This window comes from Lepidothrix coronata, unplaced genomic scaffold (assembly GCF_001604755.1).
Source record: "Lepidothrix coronata isolate B3197 unplaced genomic scaffold, Lepidothrix_coronata-1.0 Scaffold41, whole genome shotgun sequence".
NCBI classification, from domain to species: domain Eukaryota; kingdom Metazoa; phylum Chordata; class Aves; order Passeriformes; family Pipridae; genus Lepidothrix; species Lepidothrix coronata.
Window position 1 is genome coordinate 1076881 of NW_016690221.1, and position 26002 is coordinate 1102882.

General features: G+C 42.5%; 1 protein-coding gene across 6 annotated transcripts in view; it reads left to right on the plus strand.

The window, feature by feature from the left end:
• CARD11 (caspase recruitment domain family member 11) overlaps positions 1-26002 on the plus strand; it is a 44883-nt gene that overhangs the window by 13445 nt on the left and 5436 nt on the right. For 3 of the 6 annotated variants that reach the window (XM_017813638.1, XM_017813636.1, XM_017813640.1), the window contains exons 2-19: positions 7268-7480; positions 8073-8210; positions 8830-9155; positions 10103-10282; positions 12149-12301; positions 12380-12505; positions 12993-13190; positions 13676-13855; positions 14871-14925; positions 16145-16242; positions 17396-17499; positions 20155-20207; positions 20784-20916; positions 21419-21620; positions 22052-22178; positions 23278-23518; positions 23933-24029; positions 25085-25180. In XM_017813638.1, the coding sequence (XP_017669127.1) occupies positions 7268-7480; positions 8073-8210; positions 8830-9155; positions 10103-10282; positions 12149-12301; positions 12380-12505; positions 12993-13190; positions 13676-13855; positions 14871-14925; positions 16145-16242; positions 17396-17499; positions 20155-20207; positions 20784-20916; positions 21419-21620; positions 22052-22178; positions 23278-23518; positions 23933-24029; positions 25085-25180 (2720 nt within the window). Of the gene's footprint in view, positions 1-6759; positions 6822-7267; positions 7481-8072; positions 8211-8829; positions 9156-10102; positions 10283-12148; positions 12302-12379; positions 12506-12992; positions 13191-13675; positions 13856-14870; positions 14926-16144; positions 16243-17395; positions 17500-20154; positions 20208-20783; positions 20917-21418; positions 21621-22051; positions 22179-23277; positions 23519-23932; positions 24030-25084; positions 25181-26002 lie in introns of those variants that run through there. The other 3 variants (XM_017813641.1, XM_017813639.1, XM_017813642.1) reach the window with 3 other exon arrangements.

The following is a 26002-nucleotide window of genomic DNA, read 5'->3' on the forward strand; positions in this document are numbered from 1 at the left end:
TTGGAAGGAAGTGCTTGTGTCAGTAGCTGATGCTCCAGAACAGAGGGCCAGCTCTATAAACATATTTGTCCACTGTCAGCACAGCAATTGCTGTTGCCCTCCTCATCATGCAGAGCAGGATGGAGCATGTGCAGATTACAGCATTTGTTAAATGTCAGGTGCTCACTCTCCACTGCTGCTTTGCAAATCCTTTAAAACAGATGCACTGAAGTCCTGTGGTAAATTATTTTTTTAAATTATTTTTCCATTATCTTGATTTGCATGCTCAGAAGTAACACTGATTTCTAATGTGTGGCAGGTCCTTCCCTACTTATTCCTTCATTTGCTTTACACCCCACGTTCCTTGCCTTTGCCTTTACTAAGCCTTTCCTGTTCCCATCTCTGTCTCACTTGTGTTCCTCACTTTCATTCTGAGTCCCCCTCTTTCTAACTTTATTTTTCTTTTCCTGCTACCTTTTTATCTTTCCTTTCCCCTTGACCTCATCATTTTTCATCCTCCAATCTTGTCTTTTTCTTCCCTCTTCACTTTTTTTCTCCACCTCTCATTGCTCATCTCTCTCATTTCTCATTTAATTTTACGTGTATTGTCACTGAAATGGTATCACTGGCAGTTTCTGAAACCTGGGAGTCAGATTCTCAAACAATATGTGAGAACAGAGTAATTTCCATCTAATCACCAGTGTAGATATTGACATCAGAAGGGACAAATCTCTCTCCATGGGCCCTGGAGGAACCCAGTGACCAGGAGAGGCTTGAAACCAATCTTCAGAGGGCATTCCAAGGTGGGAGTATAAAATGATGGAAGGATGTTTTGAACAGAGCATTTGGCATTCACTAGAGAGGAACTAGGTTTCTAAATTAAAACACCTGCCTAATTCAAACTGGTGAGATGGATCCACCCCCCAAAATTGCTCCTCTATCAGTAGTGCTTAGACAGTGTTATTGCTGGAGGTAAAACAGCTTCACTGTATGTAGGAAATAATGACACACAGAAAAGTGACAGTTGTCAAAACATCATTTAACCATATTTGTAGAGGAGTATTTTTCCATCCTCTTTGTTTATTGTTGATAATAAGTGTTCTACAACCATACCTGATTGAGTGCTGCATGTTGGAGGCAGCACAACCTGCTGTGGGTTCACCATTGAGGCAAAATGAGTCATTTCCTTCCTCCCAGATCAGATGATAGGAACTCTGAGGCTCTGAAGCTGCCAGACTTGAGGAAGATGTAGACTAGACACTCTCAGCAGGTGGAGTGCAAAATGGGAAAGCACAGATCTCAGTCTTTTATGAATAGAAATCATTACAGAGTCCTAATAAGTTTTACTGCACTGATTAGGGTCTTTTCAACGATGTTTCGTTGGGAAGAACAGCATTATTGATGTGTAAATAGTTTTTTCCTGCAGAAAGTCATAGGTATTGTAAAGAATTTAATTTGCAATTTCGGAACAGGCAAAAGCTCAATGTAGTCAGTGTGGAATTCAGTGCCAGGATTGTTCAGCTCTTAGGCAGTATTAGCCTGCAATATTGAGAACTTGTCTGTCTTTGTTGCACACAGTGTTTTCTGGTTTAGGTGATACTGAGCAAACTGTTGGGTGTCCTGACTAACAATACTAATAACTGATCCCTGCTTTATGTATGTGTTACCCTTTCCTTTATTTTTCTGAGACAGAGTTTTATATGGATCTGTTCCTAGGAAAGTAAATAAAGACAAAGAAAGAGATAATTAAAGAGAGTTCCTAGAGCATTAATTCTTCTGGCCTCCTTCTGTTAGGACAGGAATAGTTGATTAGACACAAATCTCTGATTTATTCCATTGCTTCCTTTTTTTCATCAGAGAGCAGAGATACTGAATGAGAGTAACATGATAAAATTCTTCTCTTTTTTTTTTCTCTCGGTTGTTGAGCTTATAGTTATGAAAATAAAGGGAATTTTCCTTCTGTCCTCTGAAGCCAGATGAATATGCCTCCAGAGCTCCCTGAACCAGTTAAGAGAGTTGGTTTTGGTTACTTCTATCTCTCTTGTGTTCAAAAAATGGGAGTACTGTTCATTACTGTGGCTCTCATCTGGCTTCACCTCACTGAAGCCTTGCAGCTCTGCTGGTGTTGGGGGTTTCTTTTGTAGGCTGTGTGTAACAGGAAGATTGACTCAATGGAATTGAATAGGATGCTTTTGTGCAAAAATAATCCTATTTCGTGTTTAAAGCCTCCTGCTCTTCTATTACTTTGGTATCTCTTATTCTATATTTTTTCTTTTATGTATTTTGTTGAAATAAGTAAGCTGGTTGAATATTTTCTATAAAAAAGGGGTTCTGAGATAGACAGAATGGTTCTTTCCATATACACTGTGACCCAAAACAGAAATACAGCCCAGCTCATCCAGCAGTGCTGTGGCTTCAGAAAATGTTCTGGGGCCTGCAAAGTATAAACTAATAAAATTTCACTAATAATAAATGTTTTTCTAGGGCCTTCCCATCTTGGTGGTTCCATGTGCTTTGCAATCACTAATTTGCAAGTCCTACCTTGTCACAAACATACCTATTACCAGCCTTGTTTTCAGGTGGGGACACTGAGGTAGAAAGAATGAATACAAAGTGCAAATTCCTAAAGGCAGGTGAAGACACTGTCTCCTCTCCTTTGGGAGCCCAGGTGTAGACACCTGCATTGAAAAAAATTACAAGTATAGGTAAGCAAATTTAGTCTTTTTTATCAATGTTTAAGCCTTTTAAAAGTGGTTTTCAGTACCACAGAACATCCAGCAGTGCCACCAAAATAATTGGAAGCTGCTGGTATTCAGCATTTTGGAAAGCCCACAGGGCACACAGAGCTCTCCTGTCCTGAAGCAAAGGAAAATAATTTCCTTATCACACTTTAAACTGTGACTTTCCTCTAAAAGTAAAAATAGCTCTAAATCCCTTTGTGGTTTTGTGGTTCTCTGATGCTGCAAATCTGCACACATCCACACAAGCAGCTTTTGAGAAAATCACCCAATTGTTATACTTTGTCATGTGAGGTGCTGTACAAACTTGAGGGAGAAAGGGCATTGCCCCATGGAATCTAGAGATGTGCAGGGGGAGAGGGTGTAATACAACACCCTCAAAATGCTGAGGATAATTATATACACAGGTTTGGAGTGCTATTTGCATCTTTATTTTTGGTTTAAAGTGTGATGATTTATATGTCATTCTTTCTAGTTTATATATATATATTTAGTATTTACCATAAACTTCTGTTCTTATTAATGTATAATTTGCAAAACATTTTGTGTGCTGTGGTTACTTTTTAAATTCTGCCAGTCTGGGAACATCTGTGACAAACGCAGAAGTCCAAAACTCTCCAATTGATTACCTGTTCCAAAGTAAACTTCCTCCTGCTTCTCAGCACGAGGACAAAACCCTTTTTCTTTTTTCATATTCCACAAAGGAGATAGCAGGAAATCAGAAACCCGAGCTGCAACCTGCATCTGCAGCACGGGGATTCCTCAGTATTGACAGGCTGACAGGAATTCAGAGCACGGGGATGCAAATAATTAAACAGCTGAAGGGTTAATTTTTGCACCATCACGAAACGAATCATGAAAAAAAAAAAAAAAGAAGCTTTGGATGTGACCTGATGATGAGGACTTTATAGAACCCCTGGGTCTGAAGCCTGCAGGCTTTATTCCCTTGATCAGCAGAGAGTGTCACTGACATATGAGAGTGTGGAGTCTGAGTGAGAACAGGGAGCAGCTTCAACTGCAAGGTGATTTGTTCTGCTGAAAAATATAACAGAAAAAAATAGCAAACACATAGAACAATTCATTTGTGTGTAACAGGAGAGGGATAGTCCCTTGGAGAGAAAAGGAGACAAGGAAGCAGAGTGTTCCTTTTAATGTAAAAAGGGATTCTCTCTTTTGTCTGTGTCTACAGAGACCTTTGAAATAGATGGAACTAGCTGAGATTATTACTGGATTAAGCTCTCCTGCAGTTAAAAGCAATTTTGTGTACTAACTACCAAAAGGAGCAGCAGGAGAACAATTTTTTAACTGCTGTGGTGATTCTGATTTCTTTTTGGTTAATGCCTGTTGAAGTCAGTCCAAGTCTGTGACTTCACACCTGTGATTTGTAATGGATGCCATAGTATTTCTGTGACATATCACAACTCCTGAATGTGTTAGGTTACAGCTCAAGAGGTGTTGGAATCAGAAAGTAGACAATGATGATAAAAATCAGGTTAAATAAGGGATTACACATTTGAAAAAAAAATTAAATCTGTCATCTTTAATTTTATAAATGAAAACAAGTTTTCTGCAATATCATCATATGAACAAAGGACAGAATAAGGGAATAAGGGCCTTTAAATGCCTAGAAAATGCATGTGCTGCTGAAAAACTTTTGAAATTAAAGCCAGTAATACAAAACCTTTATTGGTTTCCCACTGAGTTTTAGTTGTTACATGCAGGTTTTTGACCAGCACACCAAAATTCCCACCAATAGCAAACATTTTGTTTCCTATTCAGTATTATATTAAATACTAAATCAAATAACTATTTGCTCATTAGGAGGGGTGCTGCACTAATATCAGCTGTCCATGGCTATTTTCTCTGGAGTGGCTCCACAGGACAGTGGAGTTATGTGGGGGTTGTGCACCAGCCTGGCCAAAGAAACACAACAAAGGCAATGCCTGAAGCTCTAGGAGAGAGAGGAGTGATCCCTCTTACACCTCCCTGGCAGGGGATGAACTGCACAGGGAGTTAGGACAGAGCTCAGCTGTCCTTCTGGCATTTCCAAGGTGGAATTCCAGAGAAGAAAGTAAAAGGAAGATTCTGACATTCCTACAGGGCAGTGAAGGACCACTCCACTAAATGTCATTTCTCGGGACTTGCTCCTGATAATAGACTGTGTTTAACAGGGGTTTGCTACCAGAAATCTCCTTTTAGAATTCTTAGCCACTCATGCAATATACTTATTACTTTCCCATTAAACATTATGTCCCCAAAATAACAGTATGGATGTATTATGCCCATACACGAGGGACTATTTGATAAAGGTATTTTTAATGCCAGGTAAAAAAAAAAAGCGTGTTCATGTTGAGAATTACGCTGATGAGTGAACTCTTCTTGGAATCATTTAATGGAGAAATCCCTTACTAATGTCCTGAGGGAACTGCTGACAGTGTGCAATAATTTCTGGTTCAGTGCAGCAGATTACAGGATATCTTGCATTTTATGGAATTCAGGCAAGTGCTTCCTTTGCACTCTGAGGTCCATCTGTGAGCTCCCCGCAGCACTCCAGAATTAAAGGGCCTGCCACACTCCTTTTTTTAGCTGCAGAAGGTGGCTGTGGCTGTGAGATGACTGAGGTACTGTGTGACCTTCTGCTTCACTGCCTTCTACTCCCAAAAGTTCACCTTCTCCAATTATGTGGTGTTTGTTAAATTCACCTTTGAAGTGAAATAGTTACTTCCAGAATAAGTGGTGGAGAGTGAGGTTCATGAGAATGTGTGTGGACTTCAGATGAGGCTCTTTCACCTTCAGCATTCCTCCCACTGCTACCAGCTTTAGAAAGCTTTTTCTCTGTTGTTTTACCTTTATTATGATTGTTCCTGCAGTGTCATCTTTACCCTGCACAAATACTGTGGCTTTCAGTGAGAATTTCATGCAGCTTGTGTGGAGTTCATAAGACAGGGAGGTTTTTCCCACAGCTACAGCCATGCCCCCATGATTCTGGATCCCACTGAGCAGCCCTGGTCTTCTTCACCCTCTGAGGACCATTGTCTCTCCCAGAACATTTAATAACAGCCACTGGAGTAATGAATCTACAGAGCAAATGCAGAATAAGTGGTTCCCAAAATGTGAAACTGCAATGGAAAGAACTCTGGGAAAGCTGCTGGAGTACAGGAGAAGAGCAGAGCTCCTGGCAATTCTCCTCTAGCTGTCCATACTATGAAGAACCCATCCAAACTTTTCTCATAGGGATACTGAAACCCAGACTATGATTTTTGACAAATTGGGGAAGCTTTTAAAAGCATCAAGAAGAGAACGTGCTTTATTTTATTTTTTTTTTGGTAGGAATATTCTATAGTTCATCATGCAAGAACACTGACAAACACACTATTTAGCAGATTAGCACTTTTGGCTTTAGTTTTCAAAATGAGCCCTTGGCTTTACAGTTTACAAGCTGGTTTTGCCCAGGGATGCTCAGTGTAACACAGGCTGCTGTGCAGTTCCTGAAGCTGGAAGCTGAGAAAAACATGTTGCTTTTGAGGTCTTTAGTTACTGATTACCAGCAAAGCCTCATAAAGCACAGCTCTCGTCTCCTATGACCCAAGAACTGCACGTTCTTGTTTCACCACAGTCTCTGATGGGGTAAGATAACTTGAAATGGAAGCTTGTGTTTCGTGTGCCACCTGGATCACAAGATCCTGTGAAAGTTAGAATGCAAAAATAGGATTTGTTTAAAGGTTAACGTTTGTTACAGAATAAAGGAGGAAAGTTTTTGTGTTGTTTTTTTTTTTTTTTTGCAAAGTTTCTTTAGTTTTAACTTCAGTACAAGTTCTCTTGCCTCAGTGTTGGCTGCCTTGTAACCTTCTCTGATGAGGTGGGTACAAATTAGGAGTTGGCAGGAAATTGCTTATCAAGCACTCAGAAATCATGTGACAACATTTGCATGAGTCAAGAACATTTTCAGCCTGCAGTGATGCAGTGCTCATACCTACCCACTCACGGGGGAAAGGCAAGGTCTGAGCTCACAGGTGCTTGCACTCACACCCCTCAGACCATCCCAACCTGGCTGCAGAGCTGCCTACTCATGAGTTAACTCTCCTTGTGTGCAGCCATTTACAGGTGTTGGCTCATCACATATATGCAGGTTCACATGGGTACAGTTGGGAGGAGCAAAGGAGGGGAGGATGAAAGCCTTCCTTGCCTGCAGCAAGTATTTGTCTCTGCTCAGAGCTCTGCAGGTTCATTCCCTTCCTGCCTTGCACGGTGCCCTTTGCCACTGCTCCTGTTGAGCAGAGGGATTCTCTGACTTGCAGAGACCTTCATGGGGTTGGCTGAGTGCAGCTCCATCACTGGAGAGCGAGGAGCAATAGTTCATAGACTGGAGACAGCACTTCTGTGAACTGCCACTCCCCAGACGAGCTGTGGACAGGCTGCACTTCAAACAGTTTCAGTATTAGTCAGGAATGGTTCCAAGCTCATCCTACAGGACATGGAAGCACAAAAAAAGTGCCGGGGTTGAAGCTGTCCTGTTTGGTGTTCATTTGCCAATTGTTTCCCTTGTTAAGGAGGAGAGCCAGAGATGGATGACTGCCTGGAGACACTGAAAGATGAGGAGGAGGCTTTGTGGGAGAACGTGGAATGCAACCGGCACATGCTGAGCCGGTACATCAACCCGGCCAAACTGACCCCCTACCTGCGGCAGTGCAAGGTCATCGACGAGCAGGACGAGGATGAGGTGCTCAACTCACTTATGCTGCCCTCCAAAATTAACAGAGCAGGTAATTATTTGGTGAATGGCTGCATCTGCATCCCTTTGCGAACGGCATTGCTTTGCTAAGCCTGGAGGGAGCCTCTATCCAGTTACAGATTATCAAATGGAAACCCTATATCTCATTTGTGGAAGATTTAATATAGGGAGGGATTCTGCTGCTGCTATTTTGATAACAAAGACTCTTTGCAGTGCTGTGCAGACTGGAGCTCTTGGGGTTCATGTTCCCATCAAAGCCTTGGCAAATATTTCAGTTAATACAGAGCAGCAGCCAGTGCCATTCCAGGAGTAGCTCTCCAGCTGTCTTGCTGTACCTCGTGATTTGAAGGACTTGCCATCCTTGCCTGTAAAGGCTCTACTGAATAATGAGTCTTTTAAAATCTCTGTTCCAGAGACCAGTTTGCCAGCACTCCTTCAGAATAACCATCACCACAAACATAAGGAATTGGAGCCATTGCTTTATGAGTTCAGCTGAACTCAGTTAATCAGCCAGATTTTGCTCAGCCCATTGCTGTGGCAGAGATGAACCTTAAGCAGAGTTGACTTCAGGGATATGGTGCTTGCTGATGGTGCTGATGTGTCACCTCTCTGTCTGTCCTTAGGTCGACTGCTGGACATCCTCCACACCAAGGGCCAAAGGGGCTACGTGGTTTTCTTAGAGAGCCTGGAGTTCTACTACCCTGAGCTCTACAAACTGGTAACAGGGAAAGAACCCACACGGAGATTTTCCACTATTGTTGGTGAGTAGAATCAATCACGGAGGAGCCTGTTGAAATAAAGACTGTTTTGGAAACTGAGTTTGTTTTTTTCAGGCAGGAAATGGAAATAAAAGCTAATCTTGTTGTAGCATTCTGCAGTTTTTCAATCCCCTTCAAAGCAAAACATGATAGCAACAGGTAATATATAAAGAGAAGGGACATATCAGCTGTTTGAAAAGAGCTGAAGAGCTTCAAAATGAATGACAGGCATTACCAGAAATCCCAAGAGGAAGGAACACTGGAACTGTGGACAGCACATTTGAGGCATTCACATTAATTGTACTTGTATAGATTCATTTTACAATGTTTGTGCTGTTTCCACAGGCTCAGTCAAAACAGGACAAATGTAAAGGCTTCATCTTCTATCCAGACAAGCCGTATGTGCCTATATTGTGATTCTGATAGCAGTGTGCTGTGGAACATTTGTACTGTTCCCAGTTAGATATACAAATGTGTATGAATTTGTGCAAATTCTGCCCCTCTGTGCATACTCTGGGCCGTTTGTTTCTCAGTCCTGCTGATCCTACTTATTACCTTATTAATAAAATAACTTAAATAAGATGCTTTACTAGACATTGACAAGCTGTTCAAACACTTTCAGTGGAGGAGGGACACGAAGGCCTTACCCATTTCCTAATGAATGAGATCATTAAGCTCCAGCAGCAAGTGAAGACGAAGGACGTGCAGCGCTGCGAACTCCTGGCCAAGTCTCGGCAGCTGGAGGACGAGCGAAAGCAGCTCAAGCTGAACAAGATAGAGCTGCTGACCTTCCAGGAGAGGTACAACAAGATGAAGGAGGAGAGGAACAACTACAACGACGAGCTGGTGAAGGTGAAGGATGAGAACTACAATCTGGCCATGAGATACGCCCAGCTGAGTGACGAGAAGAGCATGGCCGTGATAAGGAGCCGAGACCTCCAGTTAGAGGTGAGAGAAATGCTCTGAGGGGCTTCAGTCAGGAGCAGCAATGGAGGGTGCCAGTGGCATCTGACAAAACAAGACCTTCTCTGACAGGAGAAAGGTGCAGAGCTCTCATCTGCTGTGCTTACCCAGATGATTAGAGGCATGACTGTACAGAAATGCCAACTGCAGTGATGTGTATTAATAGCAGATAATTTACATACTTGCAATGGATGAGCAGAACAGAAATAAAAATAAAATTTAAAAGACATAATTGTTTGCTAAAAACAAAATTTTACTTTTGAGGCTCAGTAATATCTTGGTATTACTGTTATCAGTTGTCCAGTTTTGCTGGAGGTCTATTCAAAAAGTCTCACATAGAGCATTGGAACAGGTTGAGGTAATTTAGGAAATACAGAGAAGCACTTGAAGTGCCATAGAATTCGTGCTTGTGTGTGTGTGACAGATGAGATGGAGCAAACAACTACCCATAGTGGATGCTGCATTTTAACTTTGAACCCATGATATCAAATATTTTACATAAGACATCACTTTTTATTTTTTGGGAACCCTTCTTTCCTATCCAGAACTCAAAGCTCTTGTTTTTCCTGTGCAAAAAGCTCAGTGCGTGGTCAGCCTCCTAAGTGTTAGTTCTGTTTCATATCTCTTTATTCATTGGAGGATTGAGGATGTGCCACTTTTTTTTTTTTTTTTTTAGTCCAGGTGTTCTAAAAATTCACAAGCAGCCCATACCAGCTGTAGCTGGCAAGTAGCAGGTTTGTGCTTTGAGAGTTCAGCAGTTCAGTTGTGGACATTCAACACACATTCCCATACACCCAATTGTCTGCTCCTTGTTAGCATTCACAGTTTAAGATATCTTTTCATCTATGACAGTATGTTTTCACCTGGAAGTGAGAGTGTTATCGGAGCAATCTTTTCCCTTCCTTTCCTGTTTCTCCTTTTCACTGCTCCAGATTGACCAGCTGAAGCATCGCTTGAACAAGGTGGAGGAGGAGTGCAAGCTGGAGAGGAACCAGTCTTTGAAGCTGAAAAATGACATTGAAAACCGGCCCAAAAAGGAACAGGTTCTGGAGCTGGAGCGGGAAAATGAGATGATGAAGACCAAAATCCAGGAGTTACAGTCCATCATTCAGGTATTAAAGGAGGTTGCTACGTTTAAAATTCCTGACGCTTCAGCTTGCCCCTCCTGCTTACCCTGAGGATGGATTCAGCAGGTTACAACCAGTCTTTGTGTCCAGGCACCCCCACATCTCCTCACAACCTTCCTTGGAGGCTGCCCTTCGGGATCTAAATGTCTGGAGGAGTCTGGGAGAGCAGTGACAGCTCCTGTGTGTTTTCAGTAAGAGACAGGGAGATGAGTGTCTAACAGGGAAACTGGTACCTATGGACAGGAGGCAGTGGCATGGTCTCTGCTACTGCTCCTCACCTCAAACTCACACACACTCCTGTTATAGTGCAGGAAGTGTTGGGTGAAACCTCCACCTGCAAAGCTACAACAAACATAAGTGCAGTTTGGATAAACAGAAGGTTGGTTGTACAGCTCCCAGCTGTCTGTGGTGCTCTTTGCACAAACCCATGCAGGAGGAGGAGTGCTCCAAAAAAATTGTCATCTAATAAATCAAGCTGTACAGGAGACATTGGTTCCTTCAAGGTGCAGAGTGCAGCTGTTTAATTGCTGAGCATTCAGCTCTGTGGTTTGCCCTGCTGTGGTTCCTTGTACCAGCCTGTCACCACAGAGCTGTGCTAAATGCAGCCCAGAAATTTCTGCCAGTGGCTCTGTGTACCCTGTTTTAGGCTATTGTCATATCTGTGCCAGTCTTAATGAAGCAGAGGGTGATAAAGGTCTCTGTGCTTGGGTGTTCAGCGGGTACCAGGGGGCCCTGTAGAACTCTGCTGTAACTTGCACAGGGAAAAATGTGATGCAGCAACTTTAGAACTCCTCTGTGAAAAGCTTACCCTAATATTTGGCTATCTGTGAGAGTACTTAGCACTTTTTTAGACAAGGCTTGTGGCATTTTAACATGACACTCAAAAAATTATCAATAGAATGTCTTTCAGAAAGGACTGTAGCCTCTAGCAGTGCCTAGTGATTCCTAGTTCTAACACAAATCCAATTCAAAGGTTGAAAAAGGGTGTGGTGTAGAAGGTTCTGGGAGTTCTGGTCCATGTGGAATCTCTTATATTAATTGAAATGGTCTTATAGCACTTAAAGGAACAGAGAAATAATCATAAAATATCTGAAAATAGGATTGAAATACTCCAAAACAAAAGTATAGACAAACTCTAAGCAGTTTGTTTTAGAAATCCTTAGGTATGCTTAGAAATATTGGATAACCAAAATGTCTCTAAAATCTCCAGTTTAATCTAGATATTTCAAAAATAAATATGCATATTCCGTGCTGGCAATTTTATGCTTTTTTCATCTTCCTTTTATGGTTAATTTTAGATGGCACTTTATGTGTCAGAACATGTTCTGGTGATCGTGTTAATTTTAAATCTGAAAGAAATAATACTGCTGGACAGTATAGAAAATAAAACAATGGTACAAGCCACTCCAGCCATGTTTAATATTTTCTGAGCACAGCCCTGCAAAGGCTGTGCATGCTTTAAAAATTCCCCTGAATGTTTTCTTAGGCTCTGCTCTTAGGCAAAGGGTGATTTTTGTGCTCAGTGAGAGCTGATTAATAGAAAAAAGTTTTGAATGCAGGGCTTGGAGAGAAGAATTGTCACTGCATCCAATGTGGATCAAATTATAGCCAGTACAATAGACCAGTAAAACAATTCCATCATCAGACTATTCTGACAGCAAGACAGCCTTTATTTATCTTTTCTGACACTGTTTTAAAATATGAACAGATGTCTATCTCTTCTCCTCCTTTCCCACTGCAATACCTTGTTCATTTTCTATTCCTCTTGCTTGTTACTGTCCCTGTTACTTCTCTCCTTGCAATGGTGTCTTCTGTTTCCCTGGCCTGGCTCATGGCAATGTCTTTCCTCAGGCTGACAAGCGGAGTTTGCCGGATTCGGACAAAGCCATTCTGGATATTCTGGAACACGACCGTAAGGAGGCACTGGAAGATCGTCATGAGCTGGTCAACAAGATTTTTAATCTCCAGGAGGAGATTCGTCACGTGGAGGACTTGAGAGACAAGGTGAGAAGCGGAAGGGGAGAGAGATGGTGCCCAAAAGGCCTCTGAGAGCAGTGGTGGTTAACAGTGTGTCATTTCCAGTACCTTGAGGAGAAAGAGGATTTGGAGTTGAAGTGCTCAACACTAGGAAAAGACTGTGAGATGTACAAGCACCGTATGAACACTGTGATGATACAGCTGGAAGAGGTGGAAAAGGAGCGAGACCAGGTATCTAACAGTTAAAGTGGGGGAAATCAGTAGCGAAAGCCTCCATCTCTTCTGTGTCACTTTGGGGAATTGTGGGTAATTGGGCCCAAAATACCGTTATAAAATAAGCAGTTAAAAGAATTACTTGTTGGAATTTGCATTACAGTAATTAAGCATAGGATAATATTGGTTGTTTCCACTGTGTAGCATCTGGCAGGCAGGACCAAGGTCTTAACAACAGCCACTGCAAGGCTTTATGTCAGTGTTAAGTCACCCCATTTGCACTCTGGAGCATTTTCCCACCAGCCAAGAGGGAGCTGTAAATGAACCACCCTCATCATCATAATTTTTAATGGTTCTGCTGTGGCACATCCAGCTCCTTACTGCTGTGTTAATTGGTGACTGGGTGCCAGTTCTGAAGTCCCTGTTCCAAACACCTCACAAACAAACCCAGCAGGAGAAGTGTCTGGTGCCCAGGTGCCGAAGAGGTTTCTCCTCCCCACCGCAGGCGTTCCGCTCGCGCGACGAGGCTCAGACGCAGTACTCACACTGTCTGATCGAGAAGGATAAGTACAGGAAGCAGATCCGAGAGCTGGAGGAGAGGAATGACGAGCTCCGGATCGAGGTGGTTCGGAAGGAAGCGTGTATTGTCAACCTGGAGTGCAAACTCCGGCGGCTCTCCAAGGACAACAACTTCCTCGACCAGGTAGGGCTGAGGAACACAGGTGTGATTTCTTTGGTTAAGGCTTGCTTTTACAAACATTTTGGTGTGGAAGGGAGAGGGGGCTTTTTTAATTCTCTCCATGAATTAACTGAAAAAAATAATCTCTTCCTACTAAATGTGAATGTTGTGAGTTGTTCTCTGTAGTGTGGTTCAGGTTGTCTGTCATGGATGTGGTTTCCCAAAGGCTGGAATTTCACAGCTTGATTTTTAAATGGAAGGGAATGAAATGCAACAAACCAATTATTTTCTACACTGGGATAGAAACTACAAATACTTCTGAGGAACATGCCCCAGTGAACAGGAATCCCCACAAATAATCTAAATTACTGATTTGGGTCTGGCGCCGCGCTCTGCGTGAGCTTCTGAGGCACTGGAGTCACAACACGTTCAGCCAGATTACTCTAAAGAAAGGTCATGAGTTGTACCAAACTGGTCTCAGAAGTAAAGTGTTTCCTTGTGATCTTTAGAGTTTGCCACGGAATCTACCCATTACCATTATCTCCCAGACCTTCGGGAATTCCAGCCCAAAAGCCAACGGTCAGGAAGCCGATGACTCCTCCACTTCTGAAGACTCTCCAGAAGACAACAAATTCTTCTTACCTGATCAAGCTCGTCTCAAGAGAAGACTGAATCTGAAGGGAATCCAGGTGTGTCTGAATGTGAGGCTGGAATGATATGTTGATACTGATAGAACTAACAGATATAACACATGTTGTGGTCGCCTCTGAAAGGGCTGTGGTGTAAAGATAAGAATTGTTTCGTGTCTGATAGTGAGCTGTTGGTTTTTGCACTGTGGTGATTTGCATCTTGAGGAGCAGATATAATCAGGCTTCATAGGCCATTTTGTGTTTTCATCTTGCTTCTGCTGTTCATTCACGTTCTTGGAACACTGTCAATAAATTGATTCTTTGCCTCCTTAACATTAGTGGGAAAAAAATTACATAATGCCCAAGGTCCAACACACACTGAAGGAGAAAAAAGAAGCATTGGCGAAAAAGCTCACATCAGCTGGAAGGAAAAATAGAAAGAAATGGACACAATCTAGAGCAAAATTAACTGTCTAATTTAGAATTAAATTATGGCAATTTCCTCTCCCCTAAGAAGAAGGGGCAGCATGGGTTAGGTTCGTGATTTCCCTGACTAGCTGCATTCACACAGCTATTACCTAATGCTACATTCATGAATTGTAAAAAATATAAAATCTAACATTCGGGGTTTTGAGGTTCCCTTTCCTTTTATCTGCGTTTGAATTGTTCCTGCCCTTCATAACCTTTCTGAGCTCTGACTGTCATTATTACTTATGGCAACAGAGCTGCATTTTTCACATTGCGCCCTCCAAAATGATGCCCGTTGTATTAACAGCTGCCTGAAACCAGTCCCAAGGCACCCAATTCACCTTTTGTCTCTTTGTTCCCTCGGCAGAATCTGGAAATTGCAAGGCATTTGGGCCAGACTTTCCAAAGCAGTCAAGTAGCCAACCCTAGATGGCTGCCATGGCATTCAAATAGCTAAATATCTTCTGAATTTGGGGTTCTGTTGTTTAAAGGAGGGCAAATATATTGCAGCATAACAGCGAAGAAAAAAAAAAGGGTGAAAATATCTGGTTTACAGTGTGTGGCAAGTATTCTGCATTTGTGCTGATTTTTGTCCTCTTTCTTTTAGATAAGTCCAAGAGCTAAATCCCCTGTCAGCATGAACAAAACATCAGAGTTTCAAGGTCAGAAAGAGCATCCATGTCCTTATTCCTTTTCCACTGCTTTGTCTCATTCACTTAATCTCTTTAAGTTGTTTTAACAAATATGCCAACCAGGGAAAGTCTTAACTAAGTCCAAGTCAGTAAAACAGGCAGTTTCTCTCATAGTTACAAGTGTCATAATATAAAGTAGTCTACTGTTATCTCTGAATGTCCTCTCCATATAAAGATAACTCCACAGACACACAAAATACTGCATCCCATAGCTTACCTAGATTTTCTGTTTACTTGATTTTCCCTTTAAGTTTACAAAAATTTTAAAGTCATTTGTGTAACATCTGTACTAGAAGTCATTATACCATTCTCCCTTTGCTGTTGGAAAAATCATTCAAGCTGAAAAGGCCCTCATCAAGTCATTGTCTAATGAGTTCTTTTGTCCTTCAGCAAAAGGGAATTAATTTTAAATCTAAAGCATTGCAAAGGCTGGGGGAGGGTGATTGACCCACCCACCAGCCAGCTGCCAAGTTACCAAGTTTGTTGCTGTATAGTCATGTTTGAACTACTCCTAATTCCGCTTATTTATGTAAAACTGCTCTCAAACCAAACACCATTGTAGGCAGCACTTCCTTCACTTGTTATGTGTGGCAGTGGGATCCCTGTTTTTTACAAAATATGGTGGGAAACACTGTTTCTGCTCCAAGATATTCCATGTTAAATAGTAGATTTGGTATCAGGCAATGAGCATCACTAGTACAAATCAGAGGTGGTGAGGAAGGAAAGGAGTCCACAAAGACATTGACACTGTTTTTTCTGGAGCTGCTGAGGGATCTCAGGCTTCTTGGACCATGCTGTGAATTTTTTGTTATGAAAAAAAGCATGATCAGTGAGTCAGCCTTATTGCAGACTGCCAGATTCAGGAGATGAAGTTACAACACAAACTGATGAAACAATCCTTCTTCAATCTGCAGACAGCATTCATAGATCTATTAAAAACATACAGGGCAGAGCTGAGAGACAGTCTGTCCAGGGTGTTGGGTCTTTGTGTGCATTGTTGGGAGCTGATGGGAAAGGAAAGGGAACCGGAGCTGCAGGGCACAGAGTGTGTCCAGTACAGGGTAAGGAAACAAGATCAAATGGGAAGATAACCGAAGTGTTGTTGCACATCTGTGACAGACTCTGCATGGGCAGTGATCTGACCTGGTTTCCTGTGCTGTCTGTGTTTCCCTGTCTCCCACGAGAGCAGCAGTGAGAACGCAGGACGAGGACGGGGCCGACGCCAGCAACGGCCGCACGGACACGAGTTCTTCTGTCTCCATCAGCAGCTGTGAAGTCAGCAAGATTGTAAGGAGCCTCCACGTGCCCCGGCCTGTCTAGACTGTTCCTCCTGTTGTAGCTCAGAGCTCTCACAACCTAGCATTAGCACTCCCCAGCATCCCAGCTGTGATCACGTTCAAGGCCCTTGTCAGCGGCTCCCTTAATCCTTTTACCAGCATTTTGTTAGAACCTGTTATTAGCCTTTTCCAAAATAACAGAATTGGTTTATGTTTATTTAAAGATGTTTCAAAGGTATTTATGACCTCTCGCTGTCTCCTTATGCCATTTCACATTTACTGTTAGAAGAAAGAGATTTGCTTTCAAAGCTGCTTTTTAACTTATTTAAGAAAATTTTCAGCATTTTTTGAGTTCCCTAATGCCTTTCCTGTCTATAAGTATCAGTGAGTGAGAAAAGGGGTGCAGATCACAGTTGGAAATTTCTGCATACCATACTCAAACCATTTCTTCCCTGCTTGCTGTATCCCCATAATCTCCCAAGGTAGATATTCCATTATACATATGTGAGCACTGACACAGCAGGACAACCAGATAGAGAGAGTGCTCTCGCAGAGTGTTAATAACAAAGAACAAAACATCTTTCTAGAACACCGTGAAAAATGCTGCCCCCAGGAAATTAAAATTATGCTCAAGAATAGCCAGGAAAGAACTCCCTGCCACTTTTAATAAGCTTAGCAGGGTTAGGAATATTCTTTGGAATATCTATTGGATGTTTAGGTGATTTACACTGTCTTCCCTCTCCTACAATTCAAAGTTTAGTTTTCAGTGTACTGGGAGATTAATAATTTAATGTATGGAGATCTGTATTCTTCTTCCTTATTTATATATATATAAATACGCATACATTCTGCTTTGCATCCTCTTCATCCTTTATGTCAGCTGTGCAACACATGCACACATCAAGGGTAAAGTTACAATGGTTTAGTAAATCAGGCAGCCCTGTGGTCCCAGGAAAAGGTACAGTGCCAGCACCCAAGCTGTGCACAGTGCTGAGACACTGCAATATATGAATGCTCCTGTATGCAGCACTCTGCACAGCCAGAATCAATTTTTCTTACTGTCGTGTGCGGAGGACCACAGGCTAATGCAGCTGTGAGTTAGAAATGAGAGCACATTTCAGACGGATAACCTTGCTGACACCTTTTTGGTGTTTTGCTTAAAGCAAGCGCTGAGGAATCGCAATGACAGCATCATGTCGACCACTCCCGAGCCTCCAGGAAATGATTCCATAGTCCGGCGGTGCAAAGAGGACGCCCCTCATTGCAGGTGGGTCTCCACACTAGGGAAACATGTCTGGAACCTGCTGTCACAAGGAGAAGGCAGAAAGGGCCACAGATGTCCTTGTGTCTGGCTCCAGTTGAGGAGCTTCTATAAGGCGGCAGGATTAACTTGCTTAAACTTCTCAAGGCTACAGTCCTTCATCCCACATCTTGTCCAAAACACTCAGGGGTCTCTGATAGCTCAGCTGGGATGAATGATAGTGATACCCCTGCAACAGTGACTTCTTAATGTACATGAATAGAGATAGTACTGAAATGGCACCAGTGCTATTGGAGACAGTGCTCTATGTTCATACACCGGTACAGCTTCAGTTTTGCTGCCTGTGTCTGTCCCTGTCCTTTCCCCTTCTCTCAGAGCCCCTCCTTCTGCTCTGTAAAGCTGCCAAAATAGAGCAGAGCTGCTTGAATGGCTGTGAAGAACAGGGGGGAGAAGTGGAGGAGGGAGGTGGTTTTTGTCAGGCTCAGGGCTCTGTATCTCAGCATAGCAATGAGGGGAGAGAGAGGCATCGCCCTCGGCTTCACCTTCTGCTGCAGCTTCCACTTGTGTGGGGTCACGGCCCTGTGGACTTCCCCTGGCATAGAAATCAGATCAGCTGGTGAGTGGGAAGTCGGTGGCAGGAAGGAGAGAGACCTCTCCTGCCTCACAGTTCCCTAAATGGCACTGACTCCTTTTCTGAAAGGTTTGTAGCAATGCCACACCGTGTTGGTGTCAATGGCATCAGTGTTTGTATCAGAAACATCAGAAGATACAAATACAGTCCCCCAAGGTCCCAAGCAGAAGGAGGAAAAAAACCAAAGCAAAGCAATTTAGAAGAAAGCAATACATGTGAGGGGTTTGAATATTTATTAGATCTGGTTTTATTATCTAATCTTTGTTAGAACTTTATTCAGATTTTTATGTTTTTCAAAACTGATTTTGGGCAGACAGTCACTTGCCTCTCTCTTTCTGGACAGCTTTGCAAGGCAGCTTTCCATTGAGGGCATCCTCAGCTGGTTCTCCCTTATAATATTCTAGGCTGCTGAGGATTTAGGCAGTGTTTATTCTAGTCTCCCTTAGCTTCTCCTATATCATCCTCCAAGTCCCCTTTTTAAGTGTGCTGTATTAATTCAAGATGGAGAAAAAAGGTTGTTTTATTAATGATTTGAATGGTTCATGTTTCAGGTGCTTGAGATGCCTTTGGCATGCCTGAAGTTTTCAATATTTGCAGTATATTACAGAATGCAGTACAGATTACATGGAGATTATTCATCTTGTGGACTTATTTCACTGTAGCTCTAACTATAGTCTGTTCCATAAGTTAAGGCATTGGAAGACTTAGTTGTAGTGGAATCTGGAATTTTCCCTTAGATACTCTTTCCCACCAACATGTGGAAGGAAAAGGTACCCTGGAGCAAGGTCTGAATGTAATCTTTATTGAGCTTCACTAAAGTCAAGTATCTCAAGAACGTGCCCAAAAGTTCACTGTAGTTTATAACTTTATAATTAGCCTGGTAAATTTTTTTAACTTATTTGTCAACATAATACCAAATACTTGCTATTAGCATGCCGAGATACAGGTTTTACAGTTCATCTGATCTTAATTTGTGTGGGGGAAAAAAAATGTGAGATCATCACTTAATGTAGGAAAAAGTATATTATTTCTCTGCTTATGCATGGTATAAAAATAGCTGACTCTCTGCAGCCTGGCTGCAAAAATTCACCCTTCATCTGAAGCCAAATATGAGGAATATCAGCTCCACAGGAGACCTACAAATCATTCTGAATGGGCAAAACAACAAGCTGTTATTTAAACAGCTTTGCAACCAAAGGACATGCTTTAATGAAGTCCTTCCAGGGAAGCAGGCAGATCACTCACTTGGCTGGACAGCCCCAATATCCCTGGAAGAGAAAAATTTTGGTGAATTTTGACTGTTTGTTTTTAAGGCCAACCAATTTAGCCACCTTTCACAGGAAGGGCTGTGTCAGTGGGAGCTGGACTGGGAGCAGAGCTGGGGCAGTTTCTGTGCCTGGTACACCTTCATTCTGTACTGTAGGTACCCCAGTAACGGTGTGAGGTACCATTAAACTGATATAAAATGCTTTGAGGGTTTTAAATCAAGCGGGTGAATTACTCCTTTACTGCTGCACCTCAGTCCTTTCCCTTGCATTCACTCTGTCCATCAGTGAGCTTCTGACATTTTTGATGTATCTTGGAAAAAGCCCATGGTATGTGCAGCAGGCATTATGCAGCCATTTATCTCAGTGCTGAAGCAGATGTGGTGTGAGTCACACATGAGACCATCAGTCAGCAGCTTCCCTTTGGCTTCAGCAAGGTCTTCATTCTCTCACTGCTGTTAGCAGTTCTTCCCTCTGAACCTTCTTGCTGCTTCCCATGCTTCCCATCTTGGCTGACACATATTGTCTTCCTGCCATTTTCCCTCATTTTCCCTGGACCCACAAGTACATTGCTGGCTTGATTTTCTGCAGCTGTGCCATTGCCTGATGCAACACCTCCAACTTCTTCCTTTTTCACAGAAGTTCCTCCTTCAGAACTTAATGAAATCTGCTGAGGTTGGAAATCTGCTGAAAGCTGGCAAGTGAACAGCTTTCAGTCTCTCTCTCTCTCTCTTCCATTATCTCATGCTTTGTTTTTAATTCCAGCCTGGTTGAAGAGGACAATGACAGCTTTGGATGTGATGCTTTGGAGCTGGATGGTAAGCAAGAGGATATCACGTGTGTAGTTGAACTATGAGATCTGTGTGATTAGCTCCCCAGCTAATCAGAGACTGGCAAATAACCAACTCCTGCTCTAAATAATGGGACACACAATCTGAGAATAAATCAAGAAAACAAAGGGTCAGCTAGTGGTGAGAATGAGAAAGTAGTTATTCCTGAAGAACTGAGTGGGTTAGTTTTTTTACCATGAGGGTGGTCAAACACTGGAACAGGGTTGTCCAGAGATGTTGACTAGTCTCCGTCCTTGGAGATATTCAAAACCCAACTGGACAAGTCCTGAGCAATCTCCTTGAGCTGACCCTGCATTGAACAGGGGCTTAGACAAGATAGTCTCCAGAGCCCCCTTCCCACTTGCTGTTCTGTGACAGTGATCAGGAAGGTCCAGTAAGCAAGACTGGCATTCCTTGTGCTGTGTCCTGCAGATATGAATCGTGCTTCTGCATTAGGAATTTCCTCCTTCAGCTTTGGCTGGGACCAATCAAACATTCCTTTTCCTCTTTTGCATTTTTGTCACTCTATCTAGGACTCATTTTCATTATTGTTTCTCTTTCCAGATGACAGTCATGACAGGCAGTCACATGGAGCTCCTTCAGTGCACTCTTCCTCTTCTTCTCATCAGTCAGAAGGCCTGGATGCCTATGACCTTGAGCATGTCAACTCCCTGTTTAGGAAGTTCTCTCTGGAAAGGTATTTGGGCTGACAGAAACTGAGGGGACAGCCTGCTATGGTAGAGGTCCTCTATTTATCTATTAGTTGCTGAAGATATGGCAGGAATGATGCCACAAGTTGTTATTTGACACAAATACCTTATGATACTGTGCTAAGTCTTTGCTTCTTTATGGTGGCAGTATAACATGTCATCTTGGAGCCCTTTCATGTCCTCTAAATCCACAAAGGCCATCCTAAAACTTCAAAAACTTCAAGGCAGACAAAATTTTCTAAAGGCTTGAATTTATCCTTGTGATCTTGCTGTCTTGCTGCAAGAGGTTGCTGAGCAGAGTACTGTTATACACTGAGTTACACAGTCATGCCAGAGCACTTGAAGCTGTCCAGCTGCCCTTCTCCAGAACCTGTGCAGCATCGAGAAGGATTTCTGTTAGACCCCTTAGACCTCAGTGCTTGATTGTCCCTCATTTATCATGCATTTAACTGAGACTGAGGTAACTGTCACTTCCTTTTGTGACCACAGGCCCTTTCGTCCCTCTGTCACGTCCGTGGGCCGCCTCAGGAACTCGTGCCACGCGATCCAGCGCGTGACGCTGAACGGGGACAGCCTCAACTCCGAGATCACCCTAGTGGGGGGCAACGACAGGGGGAGCTTCATCAGCTCTGTCAAGACAGGATCACCTGCGGAGAAAGCTGGACTTCGGGAGGGCCACCAAATCCTCCTGGTGAGCTGGAAATCATCACCAAACAGTTCTGGATGTCCGACCGCCTACATATGCTGTCCCTGGTCTCACATAAATTCAACAGTGCTCCTGCTAAGTTTCTCTTTGCTCAGTTTTCTCTCTATTGCCAATGTTCCCAAAACATTTTCCTATTAAAATGCCTCCAAGGGGGAAAAAACCCCACCCCACAATTTATATTCCTGCACTACTTACTCCTGGGAAACCCAGGATTGCCAAAGTGCTGCAGTTCTGTTGAATTCTGGCATTCCTAATTTGAGAGAAAAGATATTAAATAATTACAACATAATTTACATCCCAATAGCAAAGTGTCTGCATTGTTTAATCAGAAAAAGATTATGGCACTTTAAAAAAAATGGTATAATTGACTTAGAGATTGAACCTGCACTGGAAAGTAATATTTCTTTCATATCTAGTTGGAGGGCTGCATTAAAGGGGAAAATCAGAGTGTTCCCTTGGATACTTGCACAAAGGAAGAAGTTCACTGGACAATTCAGAGGTGCAGTGGTCCAGTAACACTCCAGTATAAATCAAATCACGAAGGTAAGACCAGAAATATTTCTTATCTCAAATAGTCCCAGGTCTGTTACAGCAACCTGTCTGGAAGAGAATGACAAAACCAGAACATTCTTTGTATTGGGATAAATCTGGAGAATGCCACTGGTGTTAATTACAACTCCTCTTTGGAACTGTTCCAGCTTTTAGCCTTGTGACTGAGAACAAAAAAAGCCCATATGCTTGTCACTACAGGATTCTGAAGAATTTACATGGTGGGCCAATGAAGACATGAATCACAAAACACATTCAAGCTTATTTTTATGTACAGTTTTCTGCAATACAATGTGGTGAGCTGAGTGATCTTTATCCAGCTGGTCGATTTAGCATTTACCTGATGGAGTTGCCCTGTTTATTACCTTTGTGGCTTTATCTTATCTTTAACAGCTGGAGTTCATGTTTGGCAAACACAATTTGATTTTTGTGTTCATGGCCTATAATGATAATTTCAGGTTATGGATCAAAAGTTACGTTCCAAAATCCATTTTTTACTTGTATGTGTAAATTGGCTTTTGTTTTTTTTGGGGAGGGTGTTGTGCTGGTTAGAGAATTTCAGCTGCATAGATCACACACAAAGTGATGTCTTTGATTTTCTTTGATGTTTTCAGACATAGGAAAGACTATTGCTATTTTTTTTGAGCACCACTTAACTGCAGATAAAGCATGTTATAGATTCTGGGAGTGCCAATTAGAGCTAATAATAAGGAGAATAGCTTGTCATTAAATTGGTGGCAGAACTCACACTGTACTTAGAGGATGGAGCTATGGCTGTGTCTGTGTCTGCTGAGTTCTCGGTTTCATAGGTCATGGGTGGAGTACTGAAAATGGAGTTCCCTAAAAGTAGCATTAGAATGAGAATATTCTCACAGATCTGACACCAACAGCATGAGCTGTCCCTGAGCCCCATTGGTGTCTCTAAGAGGCAGGCCCACGACCTTGCTGCAACCAGTGTAACCAGCACTCTGCAAGTGACCCCCTCTCAGAGGAGCCTCAGAAGTTTGTGCTGTGGCTTCTCACAGAGGATTCCCGGGAATGCAGCAACACCGTGGTGTGAGATCCTGCTTCACCCCTTCCCTCACTACTGCAGGTTACAGGAAGCTGCTGTCGGAGCTGGAGGAAGGGCTGATCACGTCGGGGGACTCGTTTCACATCCGCCTGAACCTGAACATCTCCAGCCAGCTGGACTGCTGCTCCCTGTCCGTGAGGTGTGATGAGATCGTCCACATCCTGGACACCATGTACCAGGGCAGGTGTGAGTGGCATTGTGCCAGGGTGGATCCATTCACGGACAGAGACCTGGAAATGGGGACCATCCCCAGCTACAGCAGGTGAGTGTGATGCTGAGTGACCACGAGTGAGAGCAGTGGCTCTGTGAACAGGGACATGAATGACTGCTGTAAGGAAAGAGGTATATGTCTTAATTTTTGACATAAGGGCTGGTGATGTTAAACTGTAATACAAGCTATAAAGATGTAGAAAAGAGATTCCAGTTGTTACTTGAAAGAATAATGTGGGTTACTCAAAAAAGTATCATGTGAAAATATGCCGTGGAGATTCTTTAATCCTTAACTGCACTGCAGTCCTGCTCATTATTTTGTTCCTGCATTTACTGCGTGGTTCAGTCAGTCCTCACTGCTATTTCTATTCAATCCTTTCTGTAGGCACAGAGCCGTTACAATCCAGCTTTCTTTTGAGTGGTTTCAAAAATGTCTTGATCAATGCGATTCCGTTCCTTCTTTCAGAGCCCAGCAACTTCTTTTGGTGAAGCTGCAGCGGTTGATGCACAGAGGAAGCAAAGATGAGACAGAAAACTCCTATAACACCCTTCGGGCACTCCGGGTAAGTATGTACAAACAAGGTCTTTTTAACACCTGATACTTCCCTGGTACTTGTTTTTCATTTTTCCGTTTTCATCATCAGTTTACAGAAAGTCCTGTTTACACTCTGTGTAGGTTTTGATTGTGCCAGGAAATGGGTACCTTATGTTTACTTTAAATAATATTGTCCCTGGCAGTGAACGTAGCTCTGACTCACAATTAACCCTTCCAGCTATGAGGGAGCACACTTTAGAAGTCAAATCTCTGTTCTGTGTTTTAGTTAATCCTTTCCACTTTTCTCAGCCTGTAAACCTCCAATGCACTTTCATATGTACATGAGGAGGAAGTTGTGTCCTTAGAGTCAATAATCAGAATTATGTCTCTCCTGTTGTGAATAAACCTCTAACCCACAGAGCCCGTTGTCCCATACTAGAAAGACCTGTCTCTTCCAATTTACAAGCTATGGAGACAACTGGGATTATCAGGTCTTCACACACAATAGCTCCTTTTCCATCAGTCAAAATAATTTGATTTTTCTTTCTCTAGACTCAAAAGTTCCATCTTTACATAATTAAAACTACCTTCTGGGTGTATTAGTTACCATAAGTTATTTTTAGAGTCTGGGAGACACATATGCTTCTAACATTTGCAGAGGCAGGTAGACAGTGCTTGTACTTGATTTCAGTCAAGGTTAAATGTCACACATTCCTTCTGTACTTGTGTCCCCACTGATCAGAGGGACAGAGATCACTGGCAGAGGTGCTGGTGAAAGCAAGAGCTTTGCATGCTCTGTCTTGGTGCACAAATTACCTCTTTCTTAAGGTGTGGAGAGCAGTCTCCTGTGAAAAAGGGAATGTGGAAGAGCAGTGAATGAGCAGGGTTTCTCAGCATAGACCATGCTATGTCTGCAGTTTGTTTAGAACATTGTATTTGGGATAGATCTCAATTAGTATCCCTTTAACTGGAAATATAAAGTATCTGCTTTTGCTTGTTTTTTTTTTCTCAGTTGTTATGATAAAAAAAAAAATATATAAAAAAGAGGGTGGGGAAGAAAATTTCCTGTGTTAATTTTGATAGAATACATTGCAGCCAGAGGAGCCTGCCCAGCCGAATGACCCAAAAACCAGCCCTCGCCTATCCAGAGCCAGCTTTCTTTTGGGCCAGATTTTACAGGTAATAAAGTTCAAATCTTCAATGCAGTGTCTGAAATAGTGGATCTGAACAGCAGATGTTCTCAGGCTATCCTAATTCCCCCAGAAATCCCAGCTCAGGTATAGAGGCTGTATCGGAATTTATTCTTATCAAAAAGAGATTTAATACATGAAAGAGAAGGATGGGTTGTGTTTTCTCTGGTGATGTGGGGTGCTCATTTTTAAGAGCATGCCTTCCATTACTGATGTACCTTGAGGAATCCCACATGTCTGCCATCAGAGGCTGAAATGTGTTTTGCTTGAACCATAAGGACAAATCCATTGGGCTAGACCAAATCTCCAAGTCTGTGAGATAAGGCTCCATCAGAAAATAGTCCTTTATTTGTGGGTCAGTGACTCTGAGCGTGACAGAGACTGTGTTGGGTGAAAGATAGTCTTGTGAAAGAAGGTGGTTGTGAAGGTTAGCAAATACACAGGAGGGGGAATTAATATTTGGATAGAGGAATAGCTGAGTAGATGAGAAAGGAAAGCATGAAACCTGTTTCTCATGTAAAATGACTGTAAAAGATGCCACTTGGGAGGTTTTAAGTCTCTCTGGTAGAGCAAAGAAGAGGCAGTTTGGGTATAACCTGTGACACATTTGTGCACATACTCTGGGTATGTTACTCAACTGAGGGCACATCAGTGCTTGTGCTGGTGATAGCAGGGAGCTCTGTGAAGGGAAATCATGCCTCTTAAGCGCAGAGAACAAAACAAGAAATCCCAAAGGGGATTAGCAAAGGCTCTGAATCAGATCTATGATATTTAAAGAGTCTTACAATTCGGTCAACAGATCCATGGGGTC